This window comes from Capsella rubella, unplaced genomic scaffold (assembly GCF_000375325.1).
Source record: "Capsella rubella cultivar Monte Gargano unplaced genomic scaffold, Caprub1_0 scaffold_3, whole genome shotgun sequence".
Lineage (NCBI taxonomy): Eukaryota > Viridiplantae > Streptophyta > Magnoliopsida > Brassicales > Brassicaceae > Capsella > Capsella rubella.
Window position 1 is genome coordinate 13,233,413 of NW_006238921.1, and position 19,514 is coordinate 13,252,926.

Sequence of the window (19,514 nt, forward strand, 5' to 3'; positions counted from 1 at the left end):
AGTGAACAAGCTTCCCAGTCCGGTTCAGTTCGGTTTGTAACTAAACCGTTAATTTCAATGGTCAGAACTCAGGAGCCAATCTGAATCTGATCTCTCACTCACTCCACTTAAAAAAGTAATCAGCTTTAATGGAGAAAGTATTAGGTTAGGTGGTCACGTTTGTTCATCTCTCTCTCTCTCTCTGTCATATATATTTGTTTAAAGTTTTCGTCTTTGTTCATTCTTGCTTTGGTGATCTCATTAGTGTTCTCTAATGGCGAGTCTCTGTTTCCAGTCTCCTTCTAAACCCATTTCTTATTTCCAACCTAAATTCAATCCATCGCCGCCGTTGTTCGCGAAAGTCTCCGTCTTTCGATGCAAAGCTTCCGTACAAACACTCGTCGCCGTTGAGCCGGAGCCAGTTTTCGTCTCCGTCAAGACTTTTGCGCCAGCCACCGTCGCTAATTTGGGACCAGGGTTTGATTTCTTAGGATGCGCCGTCGATGGTCTTGGTGACCACGTGACTCTCCGTGTAGATCCTTCGGTACGAGCCGGTGAGATCTCAATCTCGGAGATCACCGGAACCACAACAAAGCTCAGCACTAATCCTCTCCGGAACTGTGCTGGAATCGCTGCCATTGCTACGATGAAGATGTTAGGGATTAGATCGGTTGGTTTGTCATTAGATTTGCACAAAGGCTTACCTTTAGGTAGCGGTTTAGGTTCTAGTGCAGCTAGCGCCGCCGCAGCAGCTGTGGCGGTTAATGAGATCTTTGGCCGGAAATTAGGAAGTGAGGAATTGGTTTTAGCCGGTTTAGAATCGGAAGCTAAAGTTTCCGGTTATCACGCTGATAACATCGCACCAGCGATCATGGGTGGATTCGTTTTGATTCGAAACTACGAACCTCTTGATTTGAAACCATTGAGGTTCCCATCAGATAAAGATCTCTTCTTTGTTCTAGTGAGCCCTGAATTTGAAGCTCCAACCAAGAAAATGAGAGCTGCATTGCCTACAGAGATTCCAATGGTTCACCATGTTTGGAACAGTAGCCAAGCGGCTGCTTTAGTCGCTGCCGTGCTAGAAGGAGATGCAGTGATGCTTGGGAAGGCATTGTCGTCTGATAAGATTGTCGAGCCGACGAGAGCGCCCTTGATTCCTGGAATGGAAGCTGTGAAGAAGGCTGCTTTGGAAGCTGGAGCTTATGGATGTACGATTAGCGGAGCTGGACCAACAGCGGTTGCGGTGATTGATTCAGAGGAGATGGGTCAAGTGATAGGAGAGAAGATGGTGGAAGCGTTTTGGAAAGTTGGACATTTGAAATCTGTTGCATCTGTGAAGAAGCTTGATAAGATTGGTGCTAGGCTTGTCAACAGCATTTCCAGGTGATTTTCTGATTGGAACAAATCTTTCTCTGTACTGTAATTTCTAGATGATAATAAAAGTTGCTTGTTTCTACACAAATAGAGAACAATGTAATTTGAGTTTTGTTTAGTCTGTCTTTGGTTTCTTGGATTTTGAGTTTGAGAGTAACACTCAGCAAAATTTGGTTTCACTGATGTATCACTCTCTAAGTTTCAACACAATCAGAATGGTAACAAAACTAGCAAATGTTACCCATCCACTCATATTAGGTTTTGTTACCCATCCACTGATCAGTGTGGAGCAAACCTACCTTAGACATAAATTACCAGCCACGAAAGAGAAGGAAACAGACAAGCTTCGGTTAAGCAAGATAAACCAAATCCTATTGACTTCAGGCAAACCAAAGATGTCTAAAATCCAATCATTAAGATTTAAGACGCTAATGAAGATGTAAAGAACCAAAACTAGAAGGCCCATGAAAGCCCAATTCGAAAGAAGAAGACTCATATATATATATTCCGGTAACGGTAATCCGCCGGCATGAAACCTAAATTGAAATTTACCATTTTCTTGTGACTTTTCACCAAAAATATTCGATTTTTCCGCCAACGCGTTCTTCCAGAAATCTTGGAACTTTATTAGGGGAAAAAGTAAAAAGAGAGAGCCTTGTGTTTAGTTCTGAGCCTTGTCTTTGTCCGTGAGACGTGGACGAGCGATCTCCATCAGAAAATGAGAACCCTTTCTTCCACGTACACACTCTTTGCCTCTCTTCCATCATAGCTTTCCCCTGACGTGTTTCTTCCTTCTCTGGGTTTTGGGGCTTTACCAGAGAAAACGCCAAAGAACAACTTTTGTTTTCTGACGGATTAGGGTTTATCGGGATTTGAAACGGTTTTGTTAGAAGATGACAAGAGTCAAAACCAAACTAGATGATGATCTGTCGTCTCCTTGGTTTTATACTGTTTGCACCATGGGAGGAATGCTTAGTGCCGGAACTATCCATTTGGCTATAACTCCTCTTGATGTCCTCAAAGTCAATATGCAGGTTTTGTTTCTTTCCTCTGTTTCTTGATTTCATCTTTGTTATATGCTTCAAATCTTTATTCTTGTTTGTTTCTTTAACTTACTTGTCTTTGTTAGGATGTATGATGATGGATAGAACTGCTAAATTTAGGATCTTTTTGGCTCTTCTCTGTGCTTAAATTGGATCTTTATGATTGTCTCAGTCAAATGAGGAATTGAGGATCGATCACTCTCTCTCTTGTAGGTGAATCCTGTGAAGTACAATAGCATTCCTTCTGGTTTCTCCACTTTATTAAGAGAGCATGGATATTCTTATCTTTGGAGAGGTTGGTCAGGGAAGCTATTAGGCTATGGTGTTCAAGGTGGATGCAGATTCGGACTATATGAGTACTTCAAGACACTCTACAGCAATGTGTTACCTAATCATAACAGAACTTCAATATATTTTCTCAGCAGCGCTTCTGCTCAGGTATTTGCCGATATGGCTTTGTGTCCTTTTGAAGCAATCAAAGTTAGAGTTCAGACGCAGCCTCTGTTCGCAAAAGGTTTGCTTGATGGATTTCCAAGAGTATATAGAAGTGAAGGTCTTGCCGGGTATGCCCTTTTTTCTCAGAATCATTCTGCTTGGCTGTCTCACTTAACATTTTGTTTTGAGTCTTTATCTCTTCATATGCAGCTTCCACAGGGGACTTTTTCCGCTCTGGTGTCGTAATCTTCCATGTAATACTACTGCTCCATTTTCACTGAACATCATCATTTTCTCTGCATCAGTTTGATCTTAATCTATATATTATGATTTTGCAAACTCTCAGTTATGTAATCAAATCGTTCAGATTTAGGCATTAGCATCAAGTATACTGAAATGTTTGTATCTACATATTAGCCTTTTCGTAGGATTGGTTGTGTTCTCTACCAAAACCATATTTTGTTGATTTTGATGTTTTATGTGTCGTTTCAGTTGCAATGGTGATGTTCTCAACGTTTGAGCAGTCAGTTGAGTTTATATATCAAAAGGTTATCCACAAAAGGAAGCAAGATTGCTCTAAAGCTCAACAGCTCGGTGTCACATGTCTTGCTGGCTATACTGCTGGAGCTGTAGGTACAATCATCTCTAACCCCGCAGATGTGGTTGTCTCGTCTCTCTACAACAACAAAGCCAAAAGTGTACTGCAGGTACTCTTAAGTCTAAACTATCATCTGCAAATTATTTTTTGAGATCCATTCACTATTCCGTAGGATAATAAAATGTTCCTGTTTGATGTTCTTTATTTGCTTAATCTTCAGGCTGTGAGGAATATTGGGTTTGTTGGTCTTTTCACGAGAAGTCTCCCTGTTCGGATCACAATTGTTGGACCTGTCATTACCTTGCAATGGTTCTTTTATGACGCCATCAAAGTCTTAAGTGGATTGTAAGTAGACACCTCTCCCAGTTTCCATATCAGAAGCTCTAATATCTCCACTTCAATCCTCATCTAACCAGCTTTGATACAATTGTGAAAAATATAGCCCTACAAGTGGAGGAGTGAGGAAACCATTGGAAGCAACTAAATTATCACTGTGAAGCTTAGAAGAGTAGATCTACCTATATCAAAACCAGAACGAGGAACTCAAAACACACTATCATGTAAGATTCTCTTGCAAGTAGATATCCAAGCGTTGTATAGCGGTTGGAATGAGCATTTGATATTTTAGTCTCATGGAAAAAAATGCATTTGTTTGTCCAACTCCTGCCTGAGATTGGATTGTAAGTAAGGTGCTAATGAGTGATATTTCTTGTAAACAGAAAACAATAATCTTTTAACTCAATGAGGTAAAAAAGGAAAGTGTCTGGTTTTATCTTTGTTATGGACCACTTTTGCCTGAGAAGAGAATACTGAGATGTTGCTGTTTCATGATTGCTCAATACAGCTCCCAAGTGGTTGGTTTTAGGCTTTTAGCTAAAAACTTTTTGTGACTTCTTCATATTTTCTTCTATATGGAAGCTAATCATGACTAAGAACACCATGAAGGAAAGAATCTCTCCACTGTAACTTTATTCACATTCACATAACTTTCCTAAAAATAAAACAGTGAAAACCCATTCACCTTCCATTTCTACAGAGCAGGTTCATTGCATCCTATACCTAACATTATCATTCAACAGTTCCTGTTCTAATGACTTACATCAACTCTCTTGAGTCTTGAGATTCGCCAGTTTTGCTAATTAACAGTTCACAGATTCTTTGTGTTTTGTAATTGGTATGGGGCAAAACAAACAAACAAACAAAAAGAATATACTATAATGATACCGCGTGGAACAAAAAAGTGAAATACGTCGGCCATCATCAATACATATTGGGCTGGTTAGGTTAACAATGGCCCTTTCTCAGTCACACACGTTTCTTTTCTTGTTTTTTACAAAATAGTTAAAATATAATATTAGATTAGAGAGAGTGTGGCACATGCGGCGGTTTAGGATCTCTCCTCTATCTCAACGACACTTCCCAAAAAAACATTTTGAGATTTCACACCTTTCTGATCTTGATTTGAAGAAGATATTGTTGTAGTCATGAACCACGGAAACATTGGTCTTTACCCTCTTCAGCGTTGCAAAACCATTCACCTGGTTCGTTCGTTCGTACAAACCAGAGATAAATGTGTGGTTCTTGTTCTCTCTCTCTTTCTCACATGTTTCTCATACGGGTTTTGTATTTTTCTGGTAGGTGAGACATGCTCAAGGGATTCATAACGTGGCTGGTGAAAAAGATCACAGTGCTTACTCTTCTGAAGATTACTTTGATGCTCATCTCACCCCTCTTGGTTGGCAACAGGTATGTATATCTATGATCTCTGTTCTGTTCTGTTCTGTTCTGTTCTGTTCTGTTCTGTTCTGTTCTGTTCTGTTCTGGTATGGATCTTACTGATCTTGTAACGATGTTGTCGTCCATTAACATCATCATCTCTCTATGGCACAGGTTGATAATCTAAGGAGCCATGTTAGAGAAACTCAGCTCTTAAACAAGGTTGAACTTGTTATTGTTTCACCTTTGCTTAGGTAAAAGAAAGTTTCACAATGTCACCACTTTGTGCTTTTTTTTGGTTACTCAGTAAAATGAAATAGTTAGCTATAAAAACTCAGTTTTTATGATTGTTTTTAAATGTAGAACTATACAAACTGCTGTTGGTGCTTTTGGAGGTGAAGAAGATACTAATGGAGCTGATGCAACACCGCTTATGGTGGCCAACGCTGGGAGCAGCGATCACCCTGCGATTTCAAGCTTAAATAGCCCACCTTTTCTTGCTGTTGAGCTATGCAGGGAAACTATGGTACAGAAGTAGTTAAGGAGGGTGTTAGTATTGATGGGTGAAGATTCACATTGTTAAAGATTTCTTTTTATGAATGCAGGGTGATCATCCTTGTGATAGGCGAAGAAGCGTCACAGAGTACAAGGCTCTCTTTCCCGCAATCGATTTCTCTATTGTAAAAAAGACATCTTATTTTGGTTTAGTATCTATTTCTTTGGAAATGTTTGGTAAGTTTCTTATGCTAGTTTTCTCTATGGTTTTAGATTGAAAGCGACAAGGATGTTTTGTGGAAGCCAAGTCCAAGAGAGAGCCTTGAAGAAGTTGCAGCCAGAGGTGTAGAGTTCATCAAATGGTGAGTTTTTTGTTACTAATTTCCCCATGGAGATATGTAAGCAAAAGTATAGCTTAATCTCTTGCTTTGTGAAGGCTATGGACGCGGAAAGAGAAGGAGATCGCAGTTGTATCTCACAGCGGCTTCTTGCACGGTATGTTAAATTCTTTCGGGAAGGACTGTGCCGATGACATCAAGAAAGAGCTGTCTATACAGTAAGAGCTTAAAACACAAACTTGATATCTACAAGCACCAAAATTTTGTATAACTTCAATAATGCAGTAACTGTTTACTAATCAAAAATCTCTTTAACTCTGTTCAGTTTCAAAAACTGTGAGCTTCGCTCTGTGGTCATCGTCGATCAAGGGTAAGCAAAAAGATGGCAATAAGTTGTAACAGAAGAGTAATAAGATTTGACTGTGTGTTGGATTATTTATTATGTTGTTGTTGTTGTGTGTAGGAACCTGGGGACTGATTCTGTAGAGACCACAAACTATCCTGGGAAGGTTCCTCAAGGACTTGATCATCCAAGTGCCTAAACAGCTCAAGAGTAAGAGAGAGCACAAGTTTCTGAGATAGTTATTTCCTTCTCAAAATAATAAATTACAATGATTGTTCCATTGGACTAGAATTTGACCTTTTCAGTTATTGATGAACATTAGTGAAATATTGGTATGTAGGTTGACTCTGCTGCCACATTAATTCTACTGATTATATGATTGTTCTTACTCCAAAATTTGGTGGTAGCTTTTAATCTTTCTGCTTCATTTCTCATCCAAGCAATGATTATATATACAATTGTGAAAACAATAGTCCTAGTGGTTGAGTGGAATAAATGGTTGATGCAAATGCAACTAAATTATGAGTGTGAAGCTTGTATGAGTAGATTCATCTCTATCATCATCAAACTAGAAACTTATAACATATTATTATGTAAGATCAAGTAGTAGGAGAATAAGCAAGTGGGTTAGTGGTTCCCACCTCTGCTGTCTTCTCACTAGAATCGGGTTCGAATCCGGTTTCTCTCCAAAGAGACTTATAATTTGTAATGATATAAAAAAGAAGAAGATCAAGTAGTAGATACCGAGTCTTGTGAGCGCATTCATATTCGTTCCGCGGGCAAATGCATTTGTTCATTTCCTGGAACTGGCTTGTAAGTAAGTGTATTGAAACAATGATCTTTAAGTACTGGTTGAGGCAAAAGCAAAGTCATAGGTAGGTACTCGTTGTTATGTATGTTGTGGACCATGTTGATTGAGAAGAGAAGACTGAGATGTTATTGTATGTTTTTTAGAATTGCTCAAAAGCTCCCAAGTAATTGGATTTGATGTTTACCAACTGTTTTAGAGAAAACAAATTTACTCCACCAGTTTGTGTTTTTTGTGACATGTTCATATATTTTGTCTCTTGTGTTTTGAATTTTGTATATAGCAGCTGTATAATGACTTTTCTTATGGTCGACCATTTCAGTAAACACAAAGAGAAAGTTCCAAAAACTACTACACTCAGTTTTTATTTAACTATTAGGTTTGTGTATTGGTGTTTAAGTAATTTTATTCAGAAAATCTGAATTATTTTAAAATATTTTCTAACAGAAGTAGTAGATCAAAGCTTAATGTTCTTCATAGTTTCTACTCTAACTGTATATTCAGATTTTACATATAGATAATTATGTTTTTTTTTTTTTTGTGTGTTTTTTCTGAAAGACAACTGTGTTTACAAAAAAAGAATGATGATTGTAAATTTATTTATTGAAAATGCAAAGTGGAAGTACAAAACTAAAATTATGATGTCAAAATGAAAAAAGAAAAAGAAAAAAGAAAAGTACAAAACTAAATTTGTAGCACGTGCGAAGACAAATGTAGTCTGCGATCTTAATCACAAACCGACAACGACATGTCTCACGCCCTTTTTATAGTTCTTGTAATAAAAACTGATTTTATTTTTCTTCTTCATCATTGATGAAAATTTTACATTATGTAATAGAGATTCATTACTAATTACTTTATAACTATATAACCAAAATTTCCCAATGCTAAAAGGTTATAATTATCGGTTCAACGTACACAAACCTGAATTTTACATGCCAAAGTTTAGATGCTACAAAAAAAAAAAAAAAAAGAATGAACATTCTTTGATGAAGCAATGTGAACAGTCAAACTATTTTTGTTTGAAAACCAGTTAATCAAAGTCAAAACTCTTTAACTATGAGCATCTAATAATAATTAGTTTGTTAATTACTTAGCTAAAAAAAGCACATCCAACTCCTAACTCTTGAGAAAAAGCTAAAATACTAGAACGTTAGGCTTATAATCATCATTCTCTTAAAAAAATATAGTAAAACTTTATCCTAAACAAAACATTAAACAATTTTATACTAGTAGCTACTTGCATTAATCATCATCATCATTAACACCAGTAAAAGAAGAATGATTAATTAATCAAATTATTAATTAAACGAATGAAGAAGGTGAGACGAAACCGCGTAAGACCTTTCTTCTCTTCTCTGCACCATCCTCTCTTCTCCTCTCCTCTCCTCTCTCATCCATTTTACAAATCCAACTAAAAAAGAATCTCAATCTTTTTTACTCTCTTTGATTATATGATTCAACGAATCCAATTACACCCAACCAGAAACAGCAACTCACAAAGATATATATATTTCTTTAAAACGATACAAAGAAACCATTTCTTTTGTTATTGACTTTAAAACAAAACTAATCTACGAATAATATTTATCTTTCTTCTTCTTCTTCTTCTTCTTCTCCCAGAAATTTGAATCCTAATCTCAATTTGCATCGTCTCTTCTGGCTATTCTGGTACTAGATCCTCTGTTTTCTCATGTTTCTTTATTTACCATTTGATTTGATTCTTTGATTTTTTGTGGGATCTATCTATAATATTCTGTAGTAATAATATGATCAGATGAACATTTAATGAAACTTCTCCTGAATAATCCTTAAAGACAACGACTTTTTAGGAGCTCCTGTCTTGTCTTTTTGTTTAAATTTACAAATTATGTGTTTTTTTTTTTTTTTTTTTGAAGCTTGATCTGATGTGGGTTCTCTGATTTCGTTTCTTTGTCTGATTTGGATTTGTTTTGTTATCATCAAACAGTATCGTTGGATGAGGAGAAGAAGAAAGTGAGAAACTTTTGTGTGTGGAAGAAATAGAGAGAGTTGTTTCATGGGCAATTCATGCCGTGGTTCTTTCAAGGACAAAATCTACGAGGGCAATACTAATAGGCCCGAGGAGAATTCCAAATCCGTCACCACTGTTTCCTCTGATCATTCTCCTACCGCTACAGAACAAGATTTGTACAAAGAAGCTCAGAAACAGGACAACAATAGCAACAATCCAGGTCTTGTGATTCCTGCTAAAGAACCAATTATGCGGCGTAACGTGGACAACCAAGCTTACTATGTTCTTGGTCACAAGACTCCTAACATCCGTGATCTTTACACCTTGAGCCGTAAGCTAGGACAAGGACAATTCGGGACGACGTATCTGTGTACCGATGTTTCCACGGGTGTTGATTATGCTTGTAAGTCTATATCCAAGAGGAAGTTGATATCTAAAGAAGATGTTGAGGATGTTAGGAGGGAGATTCAGATAATGCACCATTTAGCTGGTCACAAGAACATTGTTACTATTAAAGGAGCTTATGAGGATCCTTTGTATGTTCACATTGTTATGGAGCTTTGTGCTGGTGGTGAGTTGTTTGATAGGATTATTCAGAGAGGGCATTACAGCGAGAGGAAAGCCGCGGAGCTGACCAAGATCATTGTCGGTGTTGTTGAGGCGTGTCATTCGCTTGGTGTTATGCATAGAGACTTGAAGCCTGAGAATTTCTTGTTGGTTAATAAGGATGATGATTTCTCTCTTAAGGCCATTGATTTTGGTCTCTCTGTTTTCTTCAAACCAGGTAATGTGGTTTCTAGTTTAGTGTTTTAGCATCTTAGGAGAATCATAGAGCTTGATTTGGTTCTAAAGAATTCATTAGTCTGCGAGCTTTTGCCTAATGCATTTTTGTAACACTACTCTCATAGGCCAAATATTCAAAGATGTTGTTGGAAGTCCATACTATGTTGCTCCTGAGGTTCTTCTTAAACATTATGGTCCAGAAGCTGATGTGTGGACTGCTGGTGTCATACTTTACATTTTACTAAGTGGTGTCCCGCCTTTTTGGGCAGGTATGCGCGTTGGCATATAGCCGTTTCATCGCGTTCTCTTAATGACATTGACAAGGTTTCCTGAAGTTTGTTCTTTTTTTTTTTTGTTTCTTGGAATCAGAAACACAGCAAGGAATATTTGATGCTGTGTTGAAGGGATATATCGACTTTGATTCAGACCCATGGCCCGTGATATCCGACAGTGCTAAAGATCTGATCCGGAAAATGCTATGCTCTAGTCCCTCTGAACGCTTGACTGCTCATGAAGTCTTGCGTACGTAATCATCTACAGTTATATAAATGGTTACTTTTGGCAACATTAAACTATATGTATCTCTGGTATCTCTTTTCTTCAGGCCATCCATGGATCTGTGAGAACGGAGTTGCCCCGGATAGAGCACTTGATCCGGCTGTTTTGTCTCGTCTAAAACAATTTTCTGCAATGAATAAATTAAAAAAGATGGCTTTAAAGGTCAGTTTGAAGTTATACTCTATGTTCTAGTGTCTATGCATCACATTGGTTTGTGATATGTTTACTCATATTACTTGCTATGGAATGATCAGGTGATAGCTGAGAGCCTCTCAGAAGAAGAGATTGCGGGTTTGAGAGCAATGTTTGAGGCAATGGATACGGATAACAGCGGTGCAATCACTTTTGATGAACTTAAAGCTGGCTTGAGAAGATATGGTTCAACCTTGAAAGACACCGAGATCCGAGATCTTATGGAAGCGGTAAAAAATGCATGCTTTTGAGAAATATACGATTTCATTTTGCTATATTGATGACAGTAACCTAATTATGTGTATTGTATCTTAGGCTGATGTGGACAACAGTGGTACAATAGATTACAGCGAGTTTATTGCAGCGACGATCCATCTGAATAAACTCGAGAGAGAAGAGCATCTTGTCTCTGCATTTCAGTACTTTGACAAAGATGGAAGTGGTTACATTACCATTGATGAGCTGCAACAATCTTGCATTGAACATGGGATGACCGATGTTTTTCTTGAAGACGTAATCAAAGAAGTAGATCAAGACAATGTAAGTTTTGCCTCAAGACATGGTTCTTCACTTTCTTCACCATATTTTTTTTTTGCTGATATGAAAGTTTTGGTGTTCTCTTTCTCTTACAGGACGGTCGGATAGACTATGAAGAATTTGTTGCGATGATGCAAAAGGGAAATGCTGGTGTCGGGAGAAGAACAATGAAAAATAGCCTAAACATCAGCATGAGAGATGTGTAGGAAGATAAGCACAATGTCCTTATAACCGTTTACTCGGTGAGGCTACAAATGTTTCCATGGAGCCAACATTTGAAATCTTTAATCACAGAGAAAGGAGGAAGAGAAACCAGATTCTTAGCTACAGGTGAACCAGCTAAATCGTTGAAGGTTCGAGTTTAAAAATGTTGAAAACTACTGTATGATTTTAAAAATGGTGGATGAACAAAAAGTGTTTCGTTCTGTTTCCATTTTTCTCTCTGTTTTGTTTGTTTTGTTTGTTTTGTTTGTAACAATTGGTAAAGTTTGGTGAGCTTTTTGTTTCATCTCCCATCGTTGAAAGCTTTTGACCCCTTTTGGGGTTTTTTTGAAAGATCAATCATCTTTGCCAATAGAGTACAAAAGTATGAGTTGTGTGACAAAATCTTCCACCATTTTTGTTGTCGATCGTTACAAGTTTATGTCCACTAGTCTCAATCATGTAAATAAAAGTAAAGACTTGGAACCAAACTTAAGGTTGTTCGGAACAATCAATCTCACACAATGGCCCCAATATGGTAGTTTGGAACATGACAGGGAAACCATGTGCTCCCACTTATTTATATCTATGCTTATTATATGTATACTCTCCACAGCACATGCATAATTAAAACATTTTTAAAAAAAATCTTGTATATTTGAGAAGGAGCAAGTGGGCTAGTGGTTCTCACCTCTGTCTTCTCACCAGATTCGGGTTCGAATCCGGTCCCTTTCAAAGAGAGATTTATAATTTGTAATGATGTCAGAAAAAAAATTATGTATATTTTAAAAAATCTAATATCTTAACTAGCAAACAAATTAGCGTCGTCCTAGATTCAAAATCCCATGACTTAGTTCGACTTTTTTCCTTTGAAGTGGGGAAATTTAGTTATCTATTTAGAGAAATATCTTCCAATAGTACTAAACTAAGTATTTTGGACAATTATAGCGGTATTATATATTTTTTAAATATATAGTGGTATTTTTCATTGTTTAAAGTTTTTATAAATATTAATTGGAACAACTTTACAAAAATAAAATTAGTTTTTTAGATATTATAAATATTATAGTTTGGAATTGAATTGTATATTTAGAAAAAAAAATTTAACAATAAATTACAAATTAATAGATAAATTCACTTATACGAATAATATGCATAAATTTAAATTTAAGATTAATAACCTTAGTAGTTATATTTTAACATCCTATAAGCTAAAATAAAATGAATATGAGTATATTTAGAAATTGAAAACATAAAAGAGAATTTTGGTTAGTTTTATGACATATTATGAAATATATTACAGGACTATAGTTTAAAAATATAACATAATTTTTTAAATAGAGATGAGCTTTATGAAAAATAAACAATTTAGAAAAATATTTAATTATCTTATTTAATTTTATGAACTTTTTAGTTTACACCGGTTCGACTCAAGACCAGAAAAATTTATTAATTTATAGTGGTTATTAATTTTTAGAGTATTGATTTATAGAGTTTTTTTACTGTATTTCATGCAAAACTGAAACGTTGCTTCAACACGTATGTAGAGTATTTCCTTATTTTTTCTTTTAGTTTTTCCTGAAATATTATTTAGTAACGTTGAATCTATACCAAATAAAAGAAACCAGTTCATATATGCTTAAAACAAATCATGATGTTAAGAGAAACTATTTTACATATTATTTATATGATTTTAATCACGATGTTTAACTATAAATGTTTTAATGCCAAGAATATGATGTTTCATAAGTTTTGAAGATTAGCTTACACTTCTTGAAATCCCTACTTATTATATTAAAAATATGAAACAATGCATTTCATAAAGGAAAAACTTATCTCTTTTGTGTAAAGTCTTATATGCTCAAAAATTTCTTAATTGCAATTCGGTGCATGAAGTTGTTTGATCTCGAAGGTAAGATCTCATAATATAATTATTATACATCTCTTGATCATGTACTTCTATTTTCTCAATCATTTGTTGTCTAACTGGATCTCCACCATCTTGAGTAACAAGGTAAAGGTGAGGGAGAGCGTGAGAGTGAGGATGAGGATGAGGATAAGGATGATATTAAAGATGTCGAAGGTGCGGGTGAGGGTGATGATGAAGTTGAATATGTTTAGTATGAAGATGATTATAATCATTTCAAACTCCACGATTTTTTGTTCTCACAAAATCTGTAAAAGTTAAAGGAGATAGTATCTCGAGAAAAATTTATACTCATTAGAAGAAACCCTTATCATAATCTCAAGTCCGGATCAAGATTGTGGAGCTGAGGTTGGACAACAAACGGTTAAGAAACTAGGAGTACATGATCAAGAGATGTACGAGAACTATCTTATGAGATCTTACCTCGAGATCAAACAACCATATGCACCGAATTGCAACTAGGATATTTTGAGTACATATGAATTAACTCAAAAGGGATATGTTATTCCTTTATAAATTCATTGTTAATAATATTTTTTTTCCTTTTTTCCTTATTTTTTCTTTTAGTTTTTCCTGAAATATTATTTAGTAATGTTGAATCTTTACCAAGTAAAAGAAACCGATTTATATATGGTCAAAAACTTATCATGATGTTAAGAGAAACTATTTTACATATTATTTATATGATTTTAATCACGATGTTTAATTATCAATGTTTTAATGCGAAAAATATGATGTTTCATAAGCTTTGAAGATTAGCTTACACTTCTTGAAATCCCTAGTTATTCTATTAAAAATATGAAACAATGCATTTCATAAAGGAAGAACTTATCTCTTTTGTGTAAATTCTTATATGATCAAAAATTTCTTAATTGCAATTCGGTGCATGAAGTTGTTTGATATCGAAGGTAAGATCTCATAATATAATTATTATATATCTCTTGATCATGTACTCCTATTTTCTCAATCATTTGTTGTCTAACTGGATCTCCACCATCTTGAGTAATAAGGTAAATGTGAGGGAGAGCGTGAGAGTGAGGATGAGGATGAGGATGAGGATGATCTTAAAGATGTCGAAGGTGCGGGTGAGGGTGATGGTGAAGTTGAATATGTTTAGTATGAAGATGATTATAATCATTTCAAACTCCACGATTTTTTTGTTCTCACAAAATCTGTAAAAGTTAAAGGAGATAGTATCTCGAGAAAAATTTATACTCATTAGAAGAAACCCTTATCATAATCTCAAGTCCGGATCAAGATTGTGGAGCTGTGGTTGGAAAACAAACGGTGAAGAAACTAGGAGTACATGATCAAGAGATGTACGAGAACTATCTTATGAGATCTTACCTCGAGATCAAACAACTATATGCACCGAATTGCAATTAGGATATTTTGAGTACATATGAATTAACTGAAAAGGGATATGTTATTCCTTTATATATTCATTGTTAATAATATTTTTTTTCCCTTTTTTCCTTATTTTTTCTTTTAGTTTTTCCTGAAATATTATTTAGTAATGTTGAATCTTTACCAAGTAAAAGAAACCAATTTATATATGGTTAAAAACTTATCATGATGTTAAGAGAAACTATTTTACATATTATTTATATGATTTTAATCACGATGTTTAATTATAAATGTTTTCATGCCAAGAATATGATGTTTCATAAGCTTTGAAGATTAGCTTACACTTCTTGAAATCCCTACTTATTATATTAAAAATATGAAACAATGCATTTCATAAAAGAAGAACTTATCTCTTTTGAGTAAATTCTTATATGCTCAAAAATTTCTTAATTGCAATTCGGTGCATGAAGTTGTTTGATCTCGAAGGTAAGATCTCATAATATAATTATTATACATCTCTTGATCATGTACTCCTAGTTTCTCAATCATTTGTTGTGTAACTGGATCTCCACCATCTTGAGTAACAAGGTGAAGGTGAGGGAGAGCGTGAGAATGAGGATGAGGATGAAGATGAGGATGATATTGAAGATGTCGAAGGTGCGGGTGAGGGTGATGGTGAAGTTGAATATGTTTAGTATGAAGATGATTATAATCATTTCAAACTCCACGATTTTTTTGTTCTCACAAAATCTGTAAAAGTTAAAGGAGATAGTATCTCGAGAAAAATTTATACTCATTAGAAGAAACCCTTATCATAATCTCAAGTCCGGATCAAGATTGTGGAGCTGTGGTTGGAAAACAAACGGTGAAGAAACTAGGAGTACATGATCAAGAGATGTACGAGAACTATCTTATGAGATCTTACCTCGAGATCAAACAACTATATGCACCGAATTGCAATTCGGATATTTTGAGTACATATGAATTAACTCAAAAGGGATATGTTATTACTTTATAAATTCATTGTTAATAATATTTTTTTTCCTTTTTTTCCTTATTTTTTCTTTTAGTTTTTCCTGAAATATTATTTAGTAATGTTGAATCTTTACCAAGTAAAAGAAACTAATTTATATATGGTCAAAAACTTATCATGATGTTAAGAGAAACTATTTTACATATTATTTATATGATTTTAATCACGATGTTTAATTATAAATGTTTTAATGCCAAGAATATGATGTTTCATAAGCTTTGAAGATTAGCTTACACTTCTTGAAATCCCTACTTATTATATTAAAAATATGAAACAATGCATTTCATAAAGGAAGAACTTATCTCTTTTGAGTAAATTCTTATATGCTCAAAAATTTCTTAATTGCAATTCGGTGCATGAAGTTGTTTGATCTCGAAGGTAAGATCTCATAATATAATTATTATACATCTCTTGATCATGTACTCCTAGTTTCTCAATCATTTGTTGTCTAACTGGATCTCCACCATCTTGAGTAACAAGGTGAAGGTGAGGGAGAGCGTGAGAGTGAGGATGAGGATGAGGATGATATTAAAGATGTCGAATGTGAGGGTGAGGGTGATGGTGAAGTTGAATATGCTTAGTATGAAGATGATTATAATCATTTCAAACTCTACGACTTTTTGTTCTCACAAAATCTGTAAAAGTTAAAGGAGAGAGTATTTCGAGAAAAATTTATACTCAATAGAAGAAACCCTTACCATAATCTCAAGTCCGGATCAAGATTGTGTAGCTGTGGTTGGACAACAAACGGTGAAAAAATTAGGAGTACATGATCAAGAGATGTACGAGAACTATCTTATGAGATCTTACCTCGGGATCAAACAACTATATGCACCGAATTGCAACTAGGATATTTTGAGTACATATGAATTAACTCAAAAGGGATATGTTATTACTTTATAAATTCATTGTTAATAATATTTTTTTTCCTTTTTTCCTTATTTTTTCTTTTAGTTTTTCCTGAAATATTATTTAGTAATGTTGAATCTTTACCAAGTAAAAGAAACTAATTTTTATATGGTCAAAAACTTATCATGATGTTAAGAGAAACTATTTTACATATTATTTATATGATTTTAATCACGATGTTTAATTATAAATGTTTTAATGCCAAGAATATGATGTTTCATAAGTTTTGAAGATTAGCTTACACTTATTGAAATCCCTATTTATTGTAATAAAAATATGGAACAATGCATTTCATAAAGGAAGAACTTATCTCTTTTGAGTAAATTCTTATATGCTCAAAAATTTCTTAATTGCAATTCGGTGCATGAAGTTGTTTGATCTCGAATGTAAGATCTCATAATATAGTTATTATACATCTCTTGATCATGTACTCTTAGTTTATTTATAATGGTTATGAACCATTTTCTAAAATTTTATACCAGATGTATGACGTTGTACATACTGTTCTTTCTTTATAGATTCAGTAATATATGTCCGTTTTCAAAAATTCAAATTACAACATATGCGGAATTTTTTATTATTATACATGTGTTATATGTAATAAAATAAATTTTAAAATGAATGAAATCATATAAAAATATTTGAGAGATATTCAATTTATTAGGGAGGTATTTTAGAAAATTTTGTTAATGTAATAAATATTGGTTTCCTATTTTGTGATTATGTTGTGATTGAATTACAAAGTTTAAATTCAAGTTTTGTTATTTATTTAAATGTCAAGGAATTGTTATGCAAATATTATAAATTAAATAAAAGGTTTATTGACAAAAATAAAAAATAAAATAAAAGTTATAACCATAGGTAATTCAAAAGTGTATATATAAATATTCCGTTTTAAAAATATAATAAGCAAATATTTTAAGATGAATTAAGTTAAACTTCAAAGCTTATGAAACATCATGTTCTTGACATTAAAACATTTATAGTTAAACATGGTAAATAAAATCATTGAAATAATATTTGAAATATTTCTTCTTAAAACATGATAAGCTTTTGAGTTTTGACCATATATAATATAGTTTCTTTTACTTTCGTAAAAATTGAACGTTACTAGGTTTGTAAAATTAAAAATAAATAAATAAACAATACATGATAACCATAGTCGTATAGGAAGATTAGGGTTTTGAGTTAATATATAGAGCCGCCTCCTACCCTCTATCTATATAAACAAAACAAGCTCCTTCTCGTCTCTCTAATATCTTCATATACACCTCTGTAGCCTAACAACATCTATGTTTTAGTATTTGTTTCTTCAATGTCCCTTCACATTTACTACTAGTAGTATTCTTTTTTTGTTTATCTCCGATGAAGAAGCAATCCCATAAGATAGGAAGTGCCGTATGACACTTTACACAACAGCGTGACTGAACTAGCTAGGATTGCTTCCGGTAGTTACCCATCCCCCCCCCGTCAGTATTGTTCTCTACCGTTATGGTCGGGTTCGAGCTGTTCGGTCGGGTAACTACCGTACTTTCCCAACCGTTCTGTGTCCGTTGTGTGGGTGATTTGACAAGGGTTCGCTGAGGTTTTTGTTTTTTTATATACCAAACTAGGTATGATGAACTTGTCCGATGCCACGTCGACGGTAGCTTTTTATAGCTATGATCCTCGATGCTACATTGGACATATACAAATGTACGTGTTTCGCTTACTGATAGGAACCTGTGGATCTTTTTTATTTTTATACGATCCACGGAGCCATTTCGGCGATTACATTATTTTGATTTTTTTTTTGTTTGGATTAATATATATTGGGAAGGTTAAATTTACCGATGATGATTATTGCTAAAATATGGAATTACCGTCTGAGTTTTTTATACTCTTTGATGTGAAAAACGCTGGCTTACTGAGGTGTTTTCCCAAATATTTTTTATTTATTAATTACTGTTTCAATGTTAATTACATGAGAAATTGCCTTTGAGAGATCAGAGCAGTGAGATTTCAATGCTGTTCTTGTTCCGTTGCAGGCATAGATCGAAAACTATTGATATTTTCTCTATTTCCTCTTGCAAGTAATATTTTATTATTTGCAAATTAGAAGAACATATCTCACATTTGGTTTATCAAGAACCACGCTTTATAAATAAAAAAAAATCTTTCCGTCTAAACATTAAAACCAAAAGTAAAAAGTTATTTGCTAAATATATTTTTTTGGTATTCATTATAATAAGTTTTGATTTTTTTTTTCTCCCCATAAAGTTCTAATGAACCTCGAACCTTCCACATGAGAGTTGTAGACATTTGGTTCTTGGTCCGATGATAGAGACTTTGAATGGTGTCGTGGGAAAAACGGTTTAATTGATATTATAATGTTCTCTATTTTTGGAGAAGACAATAATGTATCTTCTGATGTTCTAAATAATATATTGTTCAAATGTTATAGAACAAGTTTAATTTCATGTAAAAATAATTTGTAGTTAATTTGCTACATTTTTTTTTTTAATTTACATCTCTACAGTAGATAACATTGGTCTAATCTACAAGTAGATTTATCAGTCTCAACCATTACAACAAATCAAATTCATATTATGGTTTGGCTTGGAACTTCACTGTAATCTAAAAAATGTTTCACAGGCTTATTTATTAGTGTGAGTAATAAAATTTCCACAATCAGGACCCATAATCTTATTATACTAGTTACAAATATTGTTTAGTTATGAAATTGCGCCACCCAATGGATTATTCTTGTCCCCACCGACCAACAAAGGTAATGGCCACCTTGTTTGTAGCCGACGTTATGGAGATACTCTTTTTCGGCAACAGCTGTTTCTACCTAATTTCACGCAAAGACAAAAAAGAAAAGCAAAAAACAACTTTGGAAAATTCTATCCAGCTCTAATATTTG

The 19,514-nt window shown here is 34.2% G+C and overlaps 4 protein-coding genes and 3 non-coding genes across 7 annotated transcripts; all 7 read left to right on the forward strand.

The window, feature by feature from the left end:
- Positions 1-126: 126 nt before the first annotated feature.
- LOC17890850 (homoserine kinase) lies at positions 127-1,532 on the forward strand. Its single transcript, XM_006297876.2, has one exon. It carries the CDS (start codon positions 254-256, stop codon positions 1,364-1,366), a length of 1,113 nt encoding a protein of 370 aa, XP_006297938.1. The 5' UTR covers positions 127-253; the 3' UTR covers positions 1,367-1,532.
- A 539-nt stretch (positions 1,533-2,071) lies between these two features.
- On the forward strand, positions 2,072-4,210 carry LOC17890556 (mitochondrial phosphate carrier protein 1, mitochondrial). Its single transcript, XM_006298130.2, has 6 exons — positions 2,072-2,387; positions 2,610-2,959; positions 3,042-3,085; positions 3,324-3,538; positions 3,650-3,774; positions 3,872-4,210. Exons 1-6 carry the CDS (start codon positions 2,247-2,249, stop codon positions 3,924-3,926), a joined length of 930 nt encoding a protein of 309 aa, XP_006298192.1. The 5' UTR covers positions 2,072-2,246; the 3' UTR covers positions 3,927-4,210.
- A 605-nt stretch (positions 4,211-4,815) lies between these two features.
- LOC17893885 (phosphoglycerate mutase-like protein) lies at positions 4,816-6,737 on the forward strand. Its single transcript, XM_006298256.2, has 9 exons — positions 4,816-4,970; positions 5,068-5,175; positions 5,320-5,399; positions 5,509-5,671; positions 5,751-5,825; positions 5,914-6,002; positions 6,077-6,196; positions 6,304-6,348; positions 6,442-6,737. The coding sequence occupies exons 1-9, from the start codon at positions 4,914-4,916 to the stop codon at positions 6,518-6,520; spliced, it is 816 nt and encodes a 271-aa protein (XP_006298318.1). The 5' UTR covers positions 4,816-4,913; the 3' UTR covers positions 6,521-6,737.
- Positions 6,738-8,480: 1,743 nt separating this feature from the next.
- On the forward strand, positions 8,481-11,766 carry LOC17890825 (calcium-dependent protein kinase 6). The gene is made up of 8 exons (XM_006297298.2): positions 8,481-8,800; positions 9,099-9,906; positions 10,031-10,174; positions 10,275-10,427; positions 10,510-10,625; positions 10,718-10,885; positions 10,971-11,195; positions 11,288-11,766. Exons 2-8 carry the CDS (start codon positions 9,168-9,170, stop codon positions 11,396-11,398), a joined length of 1,656 nt encoding a protein of 551 aa, XP_006297360.1. The 5' UTR covers positions 8,481-8,800; positions 9,099-9,167; the 3' UTR covers positions 11,399-11,766.
- Positions 11,767-17,969: 6,203 nt separating this feature from the next.
- LOC111831781 lies at positions 17,970-18,035 on the forward strand. The gene has a single exon (XR_002834917.1). It is a non-coding gene; the product is annotated as a small nucleolar RNA U49 (small nucleolar RNA).
- A 199-nt stretch (positions 18,036-18,234) lies between these two features.
- Positions 18,235-18,387, forward strand: LOC111831778. Its single transcript, XR_002834914.1, has one exon. It is a non-coding gene; the product is annotated as a small nucleolar RNA snoR2/U65 (small nucleolar RNA).
- A 51-nt stretch (positions 18,388-18,438) lies between these two features.
- On the forward strand, positions 18,439-18,521 carry LOC111831765. Its single transcript, XR_002834901.1, has one exon. It is a non-coding gene; the product is annotated as a small nucleolar RNA snoZ7/snoR77 (small nucleolar RNA).
- Positions 18,522-19,514: the final 993 nt, after the last annotated feature.